The sequence below is a fragment of the Clarias gariepinus genome, chromosome 6, assembly GCF_024256425.1.
Source record: "Clarias gariepinus isolate MV-2021 ecotype Netherlands chromosome 6, CGAR_prim_01v2, whole genome shotgun sequence".
Taxonomy (NCBI): Eukaryota; Metazoa; Chordata; class Actinopteri; order Siluriformes; family Clariidae; genus Clarias; species Clarias gariepinus.
Genome location: NC_071105.1, coordinates 13,825,001 through 13,844,656, shown reverse-complemented (window position 1 = coordinate 13,844,656; position 19,656 = coordinate 13,825,001). Strand labels below are relative to the sequence as shown.

The 19,656-nt window shown below is 36.1% G+C and overlaps 1 protein-coding gene across 3 annotated transcripts in view; it reads left to right on the top strand.

Moving 5' to 3' along the window:
- The window catches only part of farp2 (FERM, RhoGEF and pleckstrin domain protein 2), a 61,673-nt gene that overhangs the window by 17,636 nt on the left and 24,381 nt on the right, over positions 1-19,656 (top strand). For all 3 annotated transcript variants that reach the window (XM_053499063.1, XM_053499064.1, XM_053499062.1), the window contains exons 3-7: positions 10,632-10,736; positions 12,853-12,895; positions 12,991-13,069; positions 13,306-13,403; positions 15,802-15,916. In XM_053499063.1, coding sequence (XP_053355038.1) covers positions 10,632-10,736; positions 12,853-12,895; positions 12,991-13,069; positions 13,306-13,403; positions 15,802-15,916 — 440 coding nt within the window. The remainder of the gene's footprint in view (positions 1-10,631; positions 10,737-12,852; positions 12,896-12,990; positions 13,070-13,305; positions 13,404-15,801; positions 15,917-19,656) is intronic.

The window sequence follows — 19,656 nt, the reverse complement described above, 5'->3', positions numbered from 1 at the left end:
GCATGTCTTTGGACTGTGGGAATAAACCAGAGTACCCGGAGGAAACCTACCAAGCACGGGAAGTACATGCAAACTCCATGCACACGGGGACGTGAATCAAACCCGAATCCTGGAGGTAAAATGCGACAGTGCTAACCACTAAGCGACCATGCTGGCACATCCAGCACATGCATTAAAAAAAAACTATATATTATTTTATATAATCATATATACGGACATAGAGCCAACTCGCAAAAACAGCTTTTTACAGAATATGCCAAGAAAAACTTTCACTTGTTTAGGTTTCCTCTTGTCACATGACATTTTCATTTGTATACTCATTAATATTCATTAGTATCTGACAAATATGGGCACGTACATAGGATCAGCCTTATCTATGTACAATTATATAAATGTTTATGCAACACATTGTATTTGTTATGGTGACTTTTTATTTTTTTCTTTCATTTTAATGTACCTTCTTACACCTGTAATATAAATTTTAATTAATATCTTTAATAAATACAAACTAACTTTTGATACAAGAGTTTAACATTTAATGTAAATATTGTAAACATTGTGAACTAAAAGTGGTTATCAGTATAGTAAAGAGGGACTATGATAAATAAAAATAGAGAGATTAGAAGTTAAATGGCATATTTCTTATAGCGTTAGTTCAAGATCAAGATTTTAACTGATCCGCATGTTTCTCTGCCATAATTATTTCTAAACAAACTTGGCAAATAATTGTAGTCCTATCACACAGGATGCCAATGTGTGAATAGTTTAGAGTGTACTATTATAATGAAACGGCAAGTACCTCAAATACCACCAAAGTCTGGAGTGCTGAGCATTTGGGTGCACACAGATTCTAGGGTGTCCACGTGGGGCTTCTAACTAAACTAATTGGTGCATGTGGTGTTTTGAGAATGGTTTAGAGTGCCTGTGTAATAAGTGGGTCTGAGACGAATTCATCCGTAAAGTTTGGAGAAAAAGGCCAAACAAGTTTTTTTTTTTATGGCGAACATTTATTAATGTAATGCCATAAAAATGTGTTTCTGTTGCACCACTCAGAAGCTTGTGCACTCAGCACAGAATCTGTTAAGTCCAACATGATCAGTCATGGCTGATAAAACTGAAACAGCCAATTCTGGTCAATGGGTAAATCTCTATTATATTTGTAATAAATCATTTAAAAATAGTTTTGGAGTTGGAGTGGCAATACATGAATCGGCACGCACAAGAATTGCGATACATAACCAATTTTCCCCCCCTAGCTACTAACTAGCTAAATCAGCTTGCTGGGTGGATTTAACGCTGCATTTAACTTGGCTTGGAAATGGAAAGTTAAGGCTTTCTATTTAAGTCCAGTGCTCCATCTCTATTCAAATGAACCACATTGTGTACCAGCATTTAACTGTGTGGAATGTCTTAGAACTATGTGACATTTCTACATGTTTCACTTCAAAAATGAATAACAAAAACATGTTAGACACGTTTAACTGATGTTAAATTAATAAAAATTCACTGTCAGCCCAAGGCTACCAGGCTCTGTAGCCTTTGTTTTTCATTGCATGCAAACCAAAAGAAAACTACTTTTCAAAAGACTGATCTTTGTTCACTGAAAGCAAGATGTCTTGTATAATTTTTAAGGTAATAGAGAAGAAGGGGGGGGTTGATTCAGTTATGAATAGTGAATAACTTACTACAAAATCCAATAAAGGAATGTAAAAAAACTATTGTTACATTTATATTATTGATGAACCAGTTGATTGCAGTTGAGTGGAGAGGCCAGAGTAGGCTGGTTTAAGTTTGATTGGCTGTGATCGGTAAATCGCAATATGTAGTAATGAATCGGGCATCGTAATAATTCTGTTGGGAGGTGACTGGGGATTTTCATCTCGATCGTATACCTATATACCCACTTCTCCATCCACCCTGATACACTGATACTGTAATATCTGTCACAAGTCACATGTATGAAAAAGCTCATCACACATGCATTTATTTAAAAACTTCAAGATACTGTGTGCGTCTCTAAACTTGACCCCCTCCTGTGAGCATCTGAATTTTTTGCTTAGCATGCTCAACTTCAAGTTGAATTTTGTTAGGAGTTGGGAAACAGTACCTGATGGGTCTGCTCCTTTGATTGGCCACTATAAATGGCCCACAGTCTCCTTTCTCTGACCCCTTGATTGCCGTCAATTACAGTAACTCTAACATATTAACGTTTTTCAAAGATCCAATTTTAATATTGTTTAAAGGTGTTGATTTAGTTTAATGCATACACACAATAACACGGTGTCCATTCTTATGCCAAATATTACCTCTTGTGAAGACTAAAATAATCAAATTATCAAGGAAGGTGAAGCAAACAATCCTAACAAAAATTGAGTATCCAGATCCATGCTGCTAGCTACTGGCAGCACAGGTGACCACAGCCCAACTGATGGCTCTTTCTAGTGTGAACTAAATATGCAAGAGTGTTCTTACATGTGATTGGTTTTAACAGGGTATTTTTCTCATTTACTGGATGGGCCACTTTTAAAAAATGGAGGTAAATGTACAGTATAGGCACTTTTTCAGGCACCACTCTATAGCAGCGTTTTATCAAGTCACTGTATTTCAACTAAAACTAACAGAGCTTCATGTTAGTTCTCTCTCAGTAGGCAACACCATAGAGGCCGAGATCCTCTCGATGTTGTACGCACATTACTGGGTCAGTGCATTTAAGTTGCCGGGGGAACAGGCTGATTTGTTTGTTTTTTACATTCCTTGCATACGGAATAAGCTGGAGGCTTCATTTGTGTGTGAAGGTGTCAGAAGCGTTTATAGTTGCCGTGACAGCGTGAGAACACGGGTGATATTTCACACATCACTGCAGGATTTAACCCCCGCTTTCAACTTTTTGTTTCCTTTTTTTATTATTTTTCTTTGAAATGTGACCTGTGAATTTGTCTTTTTTTTGGGGGGGCGGGGGGGAGGATAAAATATGTATTACTTGTGCAATAAGAATGCTCTGACAAAAAATCACCTGATCTGGTTCTAGGCAATGAATTGAAAATGACATGTCCATTGGCCTTGTCAGTTGATGTTAATATTATTTGCTGTTACTCTTTTTTTAATTTTTGCTAATACTTTCCCGACCGTACTGTACTGTCATGTACTGTCCCATTAAAAACATACTACCGCGTGTGTAGTCACATGACTTTGTCTCGTCCAGTCTGCAACGTAAAGGCAACATTGAAAAGAACTCTTTCAGTAGAAAAATCCCAGCTTAATTAGTTCAGCATATTTACAGTACAGATCTGGTCAGTAAACCATGCAAAAAATTGCTCATTAATCATAATTGATTGGTAAAATATTAAACAAAATGTAATATATACAATTTTATATTAATTTGGTTATATTGCTGGCTTTAACGTAATTGGGTTTAATTTTTTAATTTTGTCTCCAAAGTATCATTATCAAATGATTTTAGCAGCACACCAGCAGGAAATTAACTAAGGGGTGAGGATATGATGTTAATAGAAAGAACAGTTAGCTAGTTTTTCAGACTGAATAAATTAGTTGTTGAGCTTTTTGGGGGGCTTTTTTGTTTGTTTTTGCATGTTTTTAATAAATATGTTTTGGACAAAAACATAATTATATCTAATTGTTTTCATAAAGGAATAGAGTTTGTAATTTACTCTATTCTGGTGTGTCAGAAGGTTTAAGCAAAAGCCTTATCTTGGCTTTTAATGCCATCTTGGCATGATACCTCTCGATACAAATGCCCCCCTGCACACGCTCACACATTTTTTTCTAGGCCAGCTAAGGTTTTCCCATACAGCACAGTAACTGGAACAAATTAGACATAGCACTTACAATTAAAGTGAAGACTGCTGCCACTTGTTCTTGATTGCTCTGCATGAGATGGATCATAATTTAGGCAACCTTCACTTTGATATTGTTCAAGTGTGTCAAAGCATAACAGATCAGCTCTTTGAGCAGATCTGGTGTTTACCACCTGTTGGCTTATGGCTTAAATTTCAAAGCAGTTTCGGGAATGAACCCAGTTAATATTTAGATAGAGTATCTGGCATGTTTATTGCCTAAAGTTTAGGCAGCTGACTTAAAGCCAATGTAGAGTCAGTTTTAGACATGCTTTCTCTTGTCTGATAGACATTTGAATAAATTTGACTCAGAGTTCCTTTCCCTCTTTCCCTTCCCGAACAAATTTTGGACTTTGATGATGATGGCCAGCTTCATGTTGTGTGTACGTGTGTTAATGCTCACTCTTTGCAGCCTCTGTATCTCAGTAAGACCTAGTTCATCATTTTAGTACATCTAAGCTCCTGTTCATTAGAAATCCTTTCTTCTTGATCTCTGCTAATTTTTTTTCCCTATCTATTTTTTTTTACTACATGTAGGTTACATGCCACAAAAATTGTAATTTAATAATGCCAAAAGTTAATCACTTCTGGCAGTATGAAAGTAGACTTTTGATTTACAAAGGAAGAACAAGTAAGGACCTGACAGGACTTTTTCCCTGACATCCCAGATATTTTTACAGCTCTTGTTGGTTTGACAAAGATAAGGAAGTTCATTTGTAAGATCAGGCATTTTAATTGTGTTGTGTTTTTCATCTTTTGTACAATTGTTGCATATATTGCAACATTTTTATTTTTATTTGGAATAACTGGCTCTTTGCTCCCCCATATGTAATTAATGACATTTTACCTTAATTTTGTTAAGTAACTGCCTTTCCCAAATTTACTGCTCAAAAGATAATTTTCTGGCTTCAAACCTTATTACTTTTATAAAATTAAATGACCTTAGTTTCCCTTCATTAAGAACTTTTCTTTACAGATCTCATATTTGTAGCCGTTTTTGTACTTTATTTTTTTGTGCACAACATTAAAGATGATTTTTGCCTCAATGAATGCATTCATGATCCACCTTGGCAAACATGTATTTAAAGTTAACAGGCAACAAAGAAATATTTGATACTTCCTTAATGCTTTTAAACCTACACGATTTTTCCCAGCATACAATTCTGAACAGGCCACATAACCTCTGAATTTTAAACCTTGCGCAAAATCCACTATCTTGACATCTAACTATAAAATGTGCATGTGATCGGAACACAGTTCTACATTTCCAAACTGCACATGCATATCAATAACTCACATAAAAAAATTGGAAGTGTAGGATTCATGTATGCTGCATGCATGTATAAAAAGATTTCCAAAGGGGACAAGTGTCGATGATGAACTTGAATCTTAAACACAGGTTCATTTCCGTGTTTTGGCAAGGTTAGCCTTCATACCTTGTTTGGACCCAGTGTTCATGCTACTCAAACTTGATATTTACATTTTAAATGCCCTATGATGTTAAAGGAGTTTAAATAAAAGAACAATATAATTAAAGTAGGATACTTTAAGGACAAATTCGATAAAATATTTAATTTGACTTGAATTATGATATTAATATGATTGTGTTTGTCCAAATTTGTAGCTGGTATTTAAAAAAACTAAATTATATTTTAAATCTGTGACTCTTTTCATGTTCTTTGTATTAGAAAAATCACCTGATGACTGATGGCCTTAATTTAATTATTAAATCCCAGCGTCATCTTGGTTAACTAGGCCAGTTGGATTTCGATTTTCTTGTGAGTAGCATAGATCAGACATGTTAGTGTGTTTTGTACAATATGGACATTGCCCTGTGGAGAATGTGGACAGGATTGCTTCATTGCTTTCCCATCAGAAAATAACCTTGTTCAGATGAACTTGACAGACAGGGCAGCCTGTGAATAGGGTGTTACTCATAACCTGTTTGCTGTGGTAGGTCAGAGGCAAGGTGTGTTACAGTGTGAGGGAGGGTGGTAGTCTCTGCTTAGCTCAGGTGGCATGAAACCATGATCTCTTGGATATTTCATTTGTCTCAAAGAAGAAAACTACACTGTGTTTTTTCATTTGATTAGAATGAATCTTTGTTCAGGAAAGAAATCCTGGTTAATCGGGTTTGTATTTTGAGCTGCCTGTAGTTCATGTGCACATAAATTGTCAATAATTTACAAACACAGCTATCGAGAACTTATTGTTCTCTGTTTTAACCTGTTCATTTAAGCTCTGTGATGTTTTTTAAGCGAATTAAGATTTTCGGTTCAAATTCCAGGATAGTCTTGACTTAACCTTCAGCTCCATAGCTACATGCTTGTTGCTATGTGCTGTTTCAGCTGTAAGACTTCTCTTTGGGTGTGGGCTGGTTCTAAGCTAATACACAACCACCTGGCAGCTAACAAGAACAGATGAATGCAGTGAATGTTAATAAATCATTAACTTTTCAGGTGACCAGGTTGGGCGAAAGAAAGGTGTAAGAAAAAAAATGTAAGGCACAAAACTGGATTAAAACACACTAAACCAGCACATCTAAGCTCTCCTGAATGTTGCTAAATAATATTTCTAATGATTTGAAATACAGGTAATCAGCCAGTTCTAACAAGCAATCTAAAGCTGGCGACATGTCATAGAAATATGAAAATGGCTAACAATTTGTGTATACTTACTTCCAGAATAGGAATAATTAAGTGCTTCAATTTATTTTTGTGTTTAATGTGAGTGAAAAGGTGAGTGTGGACAGTGGAAAAAAATTATCCTTTATCTAATGCTCTTTTTCATATAAAAATACCCACTACAGTATTAGTCAGGTGTTGAGTTGCGTAGATTAATAGGTAAGCATTTGCAGTTTTTTTTTTTTCTTTTCTTTGGTTTAGTGTGTAAAGGGCGTGTCAGAAGTATTTGCACAGCAAAATACACTGGCACTGTTCAGCCGGGTTTTAGGTGTGTGAGAAAGTGAAGCAGCACACCAGACAGAGTGTCAAGACATGTCTCAACAGGGCTTTCCCCTTACACAGTGTGGAATTCTCCCGGTGGCTCTCTCACTCAAGCTCAGGTCACATTTCATTCCACACACAGCTCTCTAGTCAAACTTACACACACAGGCTCAACACACACATCCTTTCCAAATCCCTCCCTGTGCCAGGTTGGAGCTTGTCTCTAGTGTTGTCTTAGCTGTGCTTGTGATTCACTAACAGCTTTCTTTCTGAATTACGTGCACAGTCAGCCGATTCAGTAGGATTTTGGAGTAATCATTGTCCATATTATATCTGAAAATGTGCAATTCTCATCCTGGAAATCAGCATTCTATTAATTATGACTCAATTCCTGTCCTTGTAGCCCATTTAAAAATATAGTAGATTAAATGTTCTTTTATGTTGTCTGTCATGGACTGGCACCCCATCCGGGGTGTATCCCAAGAGTTTCCTGGGATAGTCTCCAGGCATCCTGCCATCCTATTCAGGACAAACGGAACAAAGAATGAATAAGTAATTAAGATTATGTTTTCATGCATTTCAAATATTGGGAGCACACTGGTCATGTGATTTGTATTCTTTTATGGAGAGCCAGCAGAATTAGCTCCAGATAGCCCAACAGCATCAGATTGCAAGGACTGACACGTGTTCTAGGTGATACAGTTTTGCAATCATGTAACTCGCCGACTTACGAATATTCTAGTTACGAATTTCTGCAGATACGAACAGAACGTGGATCTACGAATATCCTTAGATGTAAACAAATTACGGCAGTATCTCACGTACAAAAGAAAATAGACACTGCAGTGCACCAAATACAAATATTTACAGATATCAATAAGTCCAGTATTTTGTATGTAGTATATTGTGGCGGCTGACGGGGCGGCGGCTGACGACCAGCATGCCTTGCGGGGATGTCGGTGTGCTCACCATGTTGGGGAAAGGTGTTTGGGTTAGTGGCTTTGGCCCTGTTTGTGTGTGACGTGTGGAATGTGCTCCGGTTCATGCTTAGGCTGAATTGGAGGTAGGTTTTCTGTGAATGTGCTGTTCATGCTTTTGTTTGACTGTGGGTATAAAATAAAGTACTCCCAGCCATTGCATTGGGCAGCAAGTAAGCTCACTCGTCTTCTAAAATCCTTCCCGGCGGTAAAACGCTACAATATATTGCACGATGATGCAAAATTGCTTGTAAAGCTGTTCTTGATGGTAAATAATCCTAATTTCAGAAAATCCTTAACGAGTTAGTCCAATACAGATCTGAGACAAAGTGGCATCCATTCAATAAATGGATTTTTGCAATAAACACCTAGTATCGTTATCCTCCCCGCAACGTCTTCCCAGACTGCATCAGTCTCACCAGAGTATAATGCAGAACCAAAAAAATTTTTTCATTAAAAAAAAGAAAACTTTACCAGCTTTCAAATTATACACGAATGTTGCTAGACATTGTTAGTATTTCCATTTCTCAACAGAGTTCCTGATTCTGAAGTTTCTGTCATCTGTGATGCTTATTAGACTAAGTAAAAATAGTGCTGTAGGATTCGGCACTGTGTACTATATCCACTGACCGCAATGCACCTTGTGTTTAAACTTGGACCTGCATTTCAAATTAAAACTTTTGTGAACATCAGTAGAGTGTAGGGTTTTTGACAGGGAAAACAACAGCTGACAGCTCTATTGAGCAACCTATTAATTCTACCTGTCCTTTTGGCAAATAAAAATTTAGCACAGGCACGTAATCTGCTCATCCCAGGATGCTAATTTGTTCCTTTTATTAGTCTTTATCCATGTTAAGTGTGAAACTGCTCACACTAATTTATTGTTACTCCAGTTGAAGTTATATTTCATGTTATAAACCTGCTGGTGTATACCCTCACAACTAGTAGAACTGTCAGTGAAAAAAAAATCATATGAGAACTTCCTCTCGGCGCATCTCGATTCCCTTAGTCCCAAAGTAACAGTTTTGTGGGAAAAAAAGCACTATCAGTTGAGAGAGATGTCTCTTAGATACAAAACCATGTCAACCAAGTGTTCACACTGAGCAAAGGTGTGTTTTTACAAAATCAAGTAATAGGACGGATTGGAATAAAGCATTTTAAAGCTTAATTGCTGTGCGGAAGTGAGTCTACAAATAAAAGCCTAAAAATGTACATCTAAAAAAATCTCCTCATCTTAAAAAAGATAGAATAGAGACAGAGGCAGATACATAGCTCCTTTTCACTAGTAACTCGAATAATAGAAGTGAGTCTCCTAAAAATAAAAATAGTGCTGAAAATTGTGGTATGGTCAGCATGGGTATTAATTGACCTTTAAGTTGTTGTACAGTTTAGTTAAACTTGAAAAAGAAAAAACTTAAAAAGCACAGAATCTCACCAGCATGTCTTCCAAAACTGTACAGGCTGTTACCAGGTTTAAACTATGAAGATTTATGTGGAAAATGGAAGGGGCACCTCTGTGGGATTACTAATGCACAGACCAACTAGAGGGCAGTTGTAGTTTTAACCCGCATGTTAATTACACATTAAAGAAAGAGCAGTGTCCAAAGAGGGGCCACAGTGTCTGAATGAAGAGAATTAAAGTACACAGTGAGTCATTGAACATGGGTAACAAATTACAACAATTGTGCACATAACCATGCTTCTGTGGATACACGCTCCTGCGGTCCAGATCAGGACTGTGAGGCTATAATGAACTGGACATCTTTTAATCATAGGCACAGCATGTTTCTTATGATTGCTGTTTTGTTTAATTTGCTGAAATGATCTATAGTCTTAAGCAGTGATCAACAGTTAACAACAGTCTACACAAAGACAATTGAAGACCTGTTTAATCCTTTAAAATCCTAGCCCTAAACTTCTCAGTGTAAACTTAGTTTCACTATAGTTGCTGAATAATTTGTTGTAGTTACTAAATAATATGCTTTATGATAAATAAGTGAATAATGCACTGATAACACCCTAAGAGGTTAAAGAGTTAAAACAAAATCAAGCCCTGCCCTTGCATTGGTTTTAAAAATACACTCAACATTGCAAACAGATGTTTTGCTGTGTAATTTTCTCAAAAAGTTGCCGACTGGCATCCAAAACCCAAACTGCAGTGTGTTCTCGCTACATAGCAATTAGTTCTTCATTTTGTGAAAGCAAAGCCCAGGGCTTTTCAAAAGCAAATGTTCTGCAATACATTTTTATCCCTTATGTTGAAAATGGAGCTGCGTGGCCTTTCTCCACATGCCGACTTTCTCCCAGAGATTCAGCTCGGGGCAGTTTTTTTTCTCTAGTTATCTTTGCAGCAAGCTGTTCAATAAACCTGTTCATATTTCTCTCTGACCGCCAACAACCTCAAACATTTATGCTCTTCATGCCATGCCACAGACCTTGCCACTTCCCATAATCCCCTACTCAGACAGACAGACATAGACCAGAGGAGTTTGGAATATCATAGGTGTCAACAAGAAGTGATGATTTTTGTTTCAGTGTCTAGACTTAAGACAGTTGTATAGTTTTACTGCATTTACATATACTTGCTGGTGTCCACAGCCACAGTATTAAATGATTATATATGTAATTTAGAAAGTAAGAAAAGCAAGAAAAGTGATAGTTTTAGTGGGTACATGTGTTTTGGTTAATCATTATAATGTATAGTGTCATAAAAGGCAGTTCTTTTTACAGAATCTTTAATATTGGATGTCTGTTAAATTGTAAAAAAAAATCTAATGATCTAAAACACTTAACTTGATATCACTCATAATGTTTTTTGTCTCTCTCTCTCTCTCTCTCTCTTTCTTTGTCTACAGACTAAAGCAGATGGACAGATGCTTCTTAATGAAGTATATCGACGGATAAATCTTATCGAGAGCGATTACTTTGGTCTGGAATTCCAGAATGTGCAGATGAACTGGGTAGGTGGCGGTATGCTGAACAATGCCCCACTGTGCATGCTGACTGAGAACGAGTCTCCATAACCTCAGCTCGAGTTTTACAACACCCTGTGTTCTGCCTTTGAGCTTGAGGGACATGGCGGTCTCTGTCAATTATAGATGTAGACCTGTCTGGCTCTAAATAAAATAAGTTGAGGATGTATTTTGAAATAAATCTAAAATGGACAGCACTAGGAGCTAGGATAGGGAAAAACAAATACATGTAAAGGAGTTATGATCAGTTGCTAAAAGAAAAGGTTTATATGTCCCTTAGTGAATCACTGCTTCAGCAGACTTGCTTGGGCCTCATTCTGAAAGATTATCTGTCATCTGTGTACACTAAGTCACCTAGTATAAACTATTTTACCATTAGCTAGGTCTAGCCTTGGCCATTGTTTGTTGTGCAGCAGGTTGTGGGACTCCTACAATTAGTACATGGGTACTCAACTAAAGTCTATTTTAGACAGAGCACAAAAGATACACACAGTACACGGTTAGCTCCTGGCTGTCTGTCTAAAAACATAAAATCCTGGAACTCATACCGGTGTAAAGGTACATGAATGTCATGGTTTGGTGTACATACCTTGCTTTTAAAGTCACTGTTCGGTATGTTTCTCAGTACAGCGATGTGGACAAATAAAAAAATATATATACAGTATATATTACGAAATTAACTTGGCACAAAACGGCACATCATTCATTCTTAAAAAAACATAACTGTGTCTAGGTGCACTATGTTGTTTAAGAACAGTTGCAACTCTACTATAACAAATTATAGTGCAATTAACAATTGTTCTTGTAAATAAGGGGTATTTAATATAAATTTTTAAACAGTATTGATACTTATACTTTTTTGCAAACCTCTTGTGAACCCTTCTTTTTCAACTAAGTAAACGAAGAGCATGTTTCAGGACTTGTCACCGTAACAGCTTGGGGGTTTTCTTCCCTTTTCTGCGTTCCATCGACAGGGGCGATGTCTAATCAACATGGCTGCACGCAGCATCAAAAATAAACAAAGTACAAGTTTTTACTTGTAAATAGGTTCTACTGTACACTACCATTCAAAAGTTTTGACACATCTTCTAATTCCGTGGTATTTCCAGATTATTTTTTTTCCCTACATTGTCAAAACATGCTGAAGGCATCCAAAATATACAATAATCTCTTCTGAACAGTTGTTATTAAGACGTGTATTGGTGATTTTTGAGGCTGGTAACCCTAAATGAGCTTTAAGTTTTTGTTTCGCTTTCCTGTGATGGTCATCATGAGAGCTAGTTACATCATGAATTTTAATGAGTTTTGCAAATGTACTTGACAATACTGTTCTTGCAAGAACTGCTGCAGAACAGCTCACCGTCATGTCTTAAAATAACAACTATTGTTACTTAATTATCCAATGCCATATGTGTTATTTCATAGTTTTGAAAAACATCCAGTATTGTTTTTGAATTTAGAAAAATAAATCAGTTTCCAAACTTTTGACTGGGGTGTCCAAACATTTGCTAAGTCTATACCAACTCATTTTCCCTGAGAATGGTCAAGTGAGTGGGGGTCCCTTTGCACTAATACCTGCAAATTGAATTATATGGAAGGAGTACCCAAACTGGTAACTGTGTGGAGTGTCTGTGTACAACAACTATTGCAGATTTAATGAGCTATTGTGTATTGCAGTTCATGGTGCATGAGAACAGTGATATCTGCTGTCTGGACAAGAGCAAATCTTTGTGGGGGAAAGGTGTGGCAATAAGCAGTGCATTCCTCTTACAATCAGTCCCAGATGTGTGTGATAAAGGACGATTACCCTGTAGGACAACTGAAGGTCTCACACACAGCTATATTGCAAATACTTAAGCAATTTAAACAGTCATGTGTTTATTCATCTCAGGAGAATATATATAAATTTTTTTTTTTTTTTTTTTTTAAAAGAATGTTTCAGATACTTTTAGTACAAGGTACCAGCAGTGAAATCTTTCAGCTGGGTTCATGTGAGCCAGAAATGTTTATCTGACCTTGAGGTGGCCATGTATCATTTCTCTGTGTTGACTTGCGCATAAAAGAGCAAAATGAAGTTTCTAAAATCCATTGCTTTTGGTTATAGGTTTGGCTGGAGCCCACCAAGCTCATTGTTAAACAAGTGCGACGTAAGTGCACGCTCAGATTTTCAATTATTGTATTAGATTATGTAAATGTGATTTGTGAGCAGTTATGTGACTGTGTTTTTTGTGTTGTATTTCAGGACCAACGAACACAGTCTTTCGGTTGTCAGTGAAGTTCTTCCCACCAGATCCTGGCCAGCTTCAGGAGGAGTTCACCAGGTATGTGACGGGTTCAAAGAGTTAAGAGGTAGATATTTATGCATAACCAGGTTTAACCAACCAAAATATTCTATTATTAATTTTATTAAAAAAATACTAAAATATTGGTTATTAATGATGCAGGTGCCCTTGATTGTATGGGCTAGTTATAAAGGCAAGCAGAACTTTTTTGTACTCTTAGGGTTATAGGAACATAGAGTAATGTTTGCTGTGTGTTTGTGTTTTTTTTGGTGCAGGTACCTGTTTTCCCTGCAGATGAAGCGAGATCTGATGGAAGGCAAGCTGAACTGCTCGGAAAACACAGCGGCTCTGCTGGGCTCTCACCTAGTTCAGTGTAGGTCCAGTGATTACTATACACAATGACTAATATAATTATTTTTTTTCTATGACCCCTTAATTTGTATTTATTTATTCATTCTCTTATTCACTCATTAATTCATTCAGTTTATTACTTACCACAGATAGCACTAGCAAATTAATCTCTTTATTTAGTACATATTGGACTTGTTTTTGTTTACTTCCTTAATTTTTTTTTCTTTTTTTTTTTTTTAGTTCAGTTAATACTTTGCCATTTGGCTTGATTCATTTTTCCATTGTACTTAAATGAACAAAAGTCAAAACACTTCCTAAGAGGTGTGTCAGGGAAGGTTCTAAAGAACATTTTATTCATTAATCAGAAACATGGAGAATGGAAAACAAAGCAGGCCCTTATAGTACTGAGGGAATCCTGGCATGGAGTGGTGTTGTGGTAGCAAATTTGAAACGAAGGTTGGTTATTTCTTCTAAAAAGAACATACTTTGATTCATTCACATTTACATGAAATGTTGTGCAACATCAGCAATGCAAGTTAGTTCTTGTTATTCTCAAAGTAATAGCCCAGAGCATATTTGGCCATTTTTTGCATTACTACAGGACCAGTCAAGTTTGGACATGCCTTCTTACTCAGTGGGTTCTTAATTTTTTATTGTTGTGAAGACATTGATTTTTGAAAATTATAAAAGAACAAATATAGAATTATGAAGTCAACAAAAATGTGTTCATGAATATGTTTTATATTTTTTATTTGTCAAAGAAGCCACTTTTTGCCTTGATGATGGTTTGAACCCACAGCATTCTCTCAGTCAGCCTCATGAGGTAGTCACCTGGAATAGTTTTCCAACTATTTTAAAGGAGATCCCAGTGCTGTTAAGCACTTGTTGGCTGTTTTTTTTCCACCTTCTGGACCAACTCATCCCAAACCATCTCAACTGAATTTAGATCGGGTGATTGTGGAGTCGAGGTCATCTGATGATGAGAGGATTGTCTTCTTCTTAGAGGATGTTATGAGCGTGCCAAGCTGTCATGAAAGCTACCAACAATCTAAATATAGCCTTTTTTGTTTGCTACAGAATTGCATATGTTCTTTCATCGTTTGGATGTCAATATGAAAATAATACAATTAAAGAAAAATCACCAAATTTGTGATGACTTGTTTTTTTTTTTGTTGTTGTTTTTTTTTGGCACAACCTAGGCAATATAATAAAATAAATGTATTTCCTTTTAACCAAATCTACAGATATGAGTGAGCAAAGAAAAAGTAAAGAAATGGGTCCCATAGGCAAAGAAATAGCACTGATGCACATAGTTGTTTTCAATTATATCTATGACCCAAAACTATTATTATTATGATTATTATTGTTATTATTGTTGTTTCCATATTCTGGTATGTGTAAAACTTATGTGTTTTAAAAGTAACGATAGCTTTGGAATTACCTGAAACCCCCAGACACCCAAATACACAGTTTTATGTCTAAAGCCTCCCTCAGCAGGTCTTCTGTATAAGCTTTTTTTTTTTTTTTTTTTTAAATATTCTTTTTGTTTTTTTTATCACTGACCAATGTTGTTTATAGCCTCTGTTTATTTCTTTTGAAGTTATCCTTTGTCATTTAGCCCTTCCAGAGAACAAGAATTATCTGTTATCCAGAATGTCCAAATCAGTTCAGCAATCGGTCTGTTTATGAGATGGTATCATATGTGGATTGCCCATCACAGAATCTACTTCCCACTAACGTTGGATAATTATGAGTATGTGTTTAACTGATGTTTGTCTGGTCAATATCGATTGGGACAAGTCCTAATAAAAAAAGTTAAATAAATGTGATGAAAAAGCTAATTTTCCTAACAACACATTTGTTAGTAACGCAGTGAAGATGATGTGGGCAAAATGCATTTCCTCCTTAGCTACTGGCAAAACTTTACAAAACTCTACAGCTCCAGCAAACCATGTCAGTATTTATATACTATGGACCCAAAATAAATACCAGTTTTTGAAGGAGTCCAGGTCCTCCATGTGTGTGTTCCTTTGTGTAAGTTTTTTTTTTTCCCCCATGACTTCTATCTGAAGAAAATGGTTTAACAGCTAAAAAATAGGATCTTTAATTTCAATCGAGGGAAATATGATTGTTTGCTTTAAGGAAAATGGTAATTTTTTTAAATGTGTGTTACTCCATCGAAGCCCTATGTAGGGTTATGGCAGGACAGTGATGTAGGAAAATTAATGACATTTTAGAATTCTGCCTTTGTCAATGCCTCCCTCTTTTTTTTGGGGGGGGGGGGGTGGAGAGGTTAAATCCAGTTGATATAGATCCTGTGCAATTATGATAATGAAAATGTTATTTGTTCTGTTCTGAGGATTTAATTTCTTCAGTTTTCTCCCTCATCTGCTTCGTTTTTTTTTTTTTCTCTTTCTTAGCTGAGATTGGAGACTATGATGATGTTACAGACAGGGAGTATCTGAAGCTTACTAAGCTTCTACCACACCAGGAACACTTGCAGGAGAAGATCATGGAGCTCCATCGCGGACATGTGTAAGACCATGACCTTTCCTGTTTTCACTTCACATAGTAACAGCAGAAACAGTGCATAACATCATGCAAATAATACTGGTCCTGCGTATTTTACCTTTACTGAACACAGTAAGTGCTTTCAGGTTTTATATTTCCTTGTACACGTCACACTCTGGCTTGTGTCCCTCCATGGGCTTTTGCATGGCTTTTTTAAAACCCAGTGAAAAGGGGGGATTGTTTTAATGAGTCATGCACAAGAAAAGCGCATACCAAAGCCCCTCGGTAATCTTCAGTTTGTTCTTTGTGTAACCAGGGAAAGCAGCTTCCTGAAATTTTCCTTTAATGTGTGTGTGTTTTTTTTTTTTTTGGTTTAGTTTTTTTATACATGTACAATAATTTGTCAATGCACTATAACTAGCAAACAGCATAAACATCCTAACAAGGTGCCATAATGTACTAAACATTAACAGGGTAACATGCAACAAAATGCATGTTAATTTTGAAATAACTTGAACTCCCTGCCACACCACTTTGCAGAATAATTTTTCTAGCCAATTAGAGCATAGGAAATGGGACTTCTGTGAAACGAGCATGGAACATTTATTTCCCAGACAGGCATTTTTTGTTTTCAGACAATTTTCCCTCTCCCTTTTTTCATGCATTTCTGATGGCTAAAATAAAAAACAAAAATGGGTTGCAGAAGCAACTGATTTATTGTATGTATAACTACAGATATTGACTTGCACATCCTCAATGTTAACCTGTACTATGCTATAAAAATTATAACATGAATGACATTGAGCGAAATCTCCCAGTCTGTCTGCCCTTCTAAACTGGTCTTGTCAATAAACAGTCTAATTTAGTCTAATGTTTGGAACAAGTAAAATTTTTTGGATAGCTGTTAGAAAATTTAAGGGATCCACAATACTCTCTCTCTCTCTCTCTCTCTCTCTCTCTCTCTCTCTCTCTCTCTCTCACTTTGTTTCCCCCAGTTTTTAATCCAACAACAGAGCATTGATTGTGTTTAGCTCAGTCCATGGTTCTCTAAAGTCTGTTGCAAGGGGCTAATGGGGACTCCTTGGTGGAGCCTTCCCCGAGCCAGAAGGAAATCTATATAAACCGTGCTGCTTTATTAGTATTATCTATTTATTTTTTTAGTCTGCCATTATAAAAAAAAATAACAGTCTGAGCACTGTTTATTTATAAGTATACTGTCTTAGGGGGAAAAAAGGGAAAATATTTTTGTAGCACTTAAGACCCATGTGAATGTCAAAAAGGATGAAAACCTCATTAGGTCCTATTTAACAGCAATACTTTTGTAGTGAGAGCAAAGTTACCTAAAAGTAACTGGTAGCCTTACAGTAGGGTAGGGAAACACAAATAATGCTGGAAAACTATGGACTAGGTGTGTGCATGGAGCATGAAAGGTTTAAACCTCAAGCTTGATGTCTTTTTTCTCCAAACAAATAGTTTATCCTGGCAACCTTTCTTCCAGAACAAAGTCCAAGTTAATTAACTTTACTCCAGGAGCCTGACCAAAACACTGGCCAAACTACAAAATAAAACTTTTTACCATAGATTCTTTTAATTTTTTAACTTTTATTGCAGTTTTCTTGTTTTAATTTAATTTAGTTTAATTTAATTCTTTCATCATAAACAGATGCACATTGTGGCATTGCATCACACCAATGGAGTAGGTGCACTTTTTAATGTAATTCTTTGCAGGAGTGTTTTGTTTATTTTCCAGGTTTTTTAGTAGAAAGTTTTTACCAAGTCCATAAGCCATAATTTTAAAGTATGTTTACATTATAACTTAAAACCGACAGCTACCTCCTTAATAGTGACATCTGCTCTAAATGCTTGATCGTTACTTTCCTTTTAAAGTAAATTAAAGTAGACTGTAGTGGTTCATCTTTGTCGTTTAAAATGTTTAGTCATATATGCAACAGGAACAGTGGAAGACGCAATATGGTTACAGAAAAACATTATATTAGTTTTGGTGTTTTGGCTTGTTGTAAGGAACTGCGAATGGGAGCTTAAACTATTTAGTGGGGTACATAACTCATGCTGCCCTGTTTGATAATTATGAGATGATAGTCACCACAATGTTGTAATTACTAGTCATAAACTCAATCCCCCCCCCCCCACCCAAAAAAAAAACATCGCTGCTTAACATGTTGTGCCCACAGAGATAAAAAAAAAAAAAAAAAAAAAAACATAGCTATAGACGGTAGGCTGGTTGTATTTCTGTTGCTCAGCAGCAAAACAAACACTTAGAGACCCTCTGCTACATGGAAAAACCTGGATATACAGTATGCGGCAAAATATACAGTACTGAAACTCGCACATCTTGAACATGCGTGTGTTTGTCGATGGGGCATAACTCCAGCCGCACGTGTTCCCAGTAGTGGAGAAAAAGGTTAAATTGCGGAGTAATATTTCCACTCACTCATACGGAAGTGGTTGTTATTCAGCTAATAGGCATCCATGTTATTCATTTTCTTGCACTACAAAACATCCTACCAACAAATTATGTTAGCTTATGACTATTACTCTATCATGACTATACACACTATATATACAGTATATAATATTTATACAGTGTGTATATATATATATATATATATATATATATATATATATATATATATATATATATATATATATATATATATATAGAGAGAGAGAGAGAGAGAGAGTTCTGAGACATAGAATTATCTCTTTGGTTGCTGTACATAGCAAATACAAAAGCATAGGTCAAACATGGTCCACAGATATATCATCATGTTTGGTGGTGGTTTTAAGACTATTTTGCAAGTTAATGAACATAGCAAACAAACCAAATTTCCTGTTGATTAAAAATATTGCTGTTAAAAAAAACATAACCTCAAAAACAAGCAATTAAAGAGTATGTAGGACATAGTGGCTATAGAAACAGTAAATCTCAACAATATGCAAAAAAAGTTTTTACAGTGAAGTCTACAATCAAATTAGTCAAACAAAGAATGAAAGAAATGTAATGACGAGGTATGATGCCATGAGGATCCACAAATTTAATTATTTATAAGTACTAAAGAGGCATCAAATAAAAAGTCATACCAAAAAGACTGTTAGCTGTAAGTGAAGGGTGATGGAGGTTCTGATTATTCTCAGCCTGATGTTTGGAAAGTTGTTTAAACAGCTTGCAACAGTTTAAGTTGTGACATCAGGCAGCTGCGCCATCTGAATGCATCTTTGCTCTGAGGGTGTGCACCTTCCTTTCTGATCTGGGGGAAAAAGAATGGAAGGCTATTATCTTTAAATCAAAATTACACCATTGTTTTCATTATTTTGTTTGTGTATAGTCAGGCAAGACTAAATGAGATGTGGTTAAGGTTTAGGACACTTTTTTGTAAGGCTATGTGTCTAATCCCCTAGTTAAGACCCCTTCATTAGCCATGCCAGTGCTGGGAGGAGCCTCACCAGATTTCAAAGCTTAAAGGATGAGCAAAATTAGAATGTGCTGATAATCTGGTATTGGGCCTCAGCATGGACGATACATGCCCATTACTGGATAGCTTCATCTACAATTTAATTCCTCCTTTACATGGTTGTAATCACACAATTACAGCTGTTTGCTTTGATGCTCTTAAAAAGAGCTTGAATGCCAGCTATAAGCCTACCTAAGGCTTGGTCCACTGTCTTAGGAAAATATGCTTGTCTGTGATTTATTTGATTTTTTTCTTTCTTCTGGTAATTATACAAAAAACTAAACACTTTTT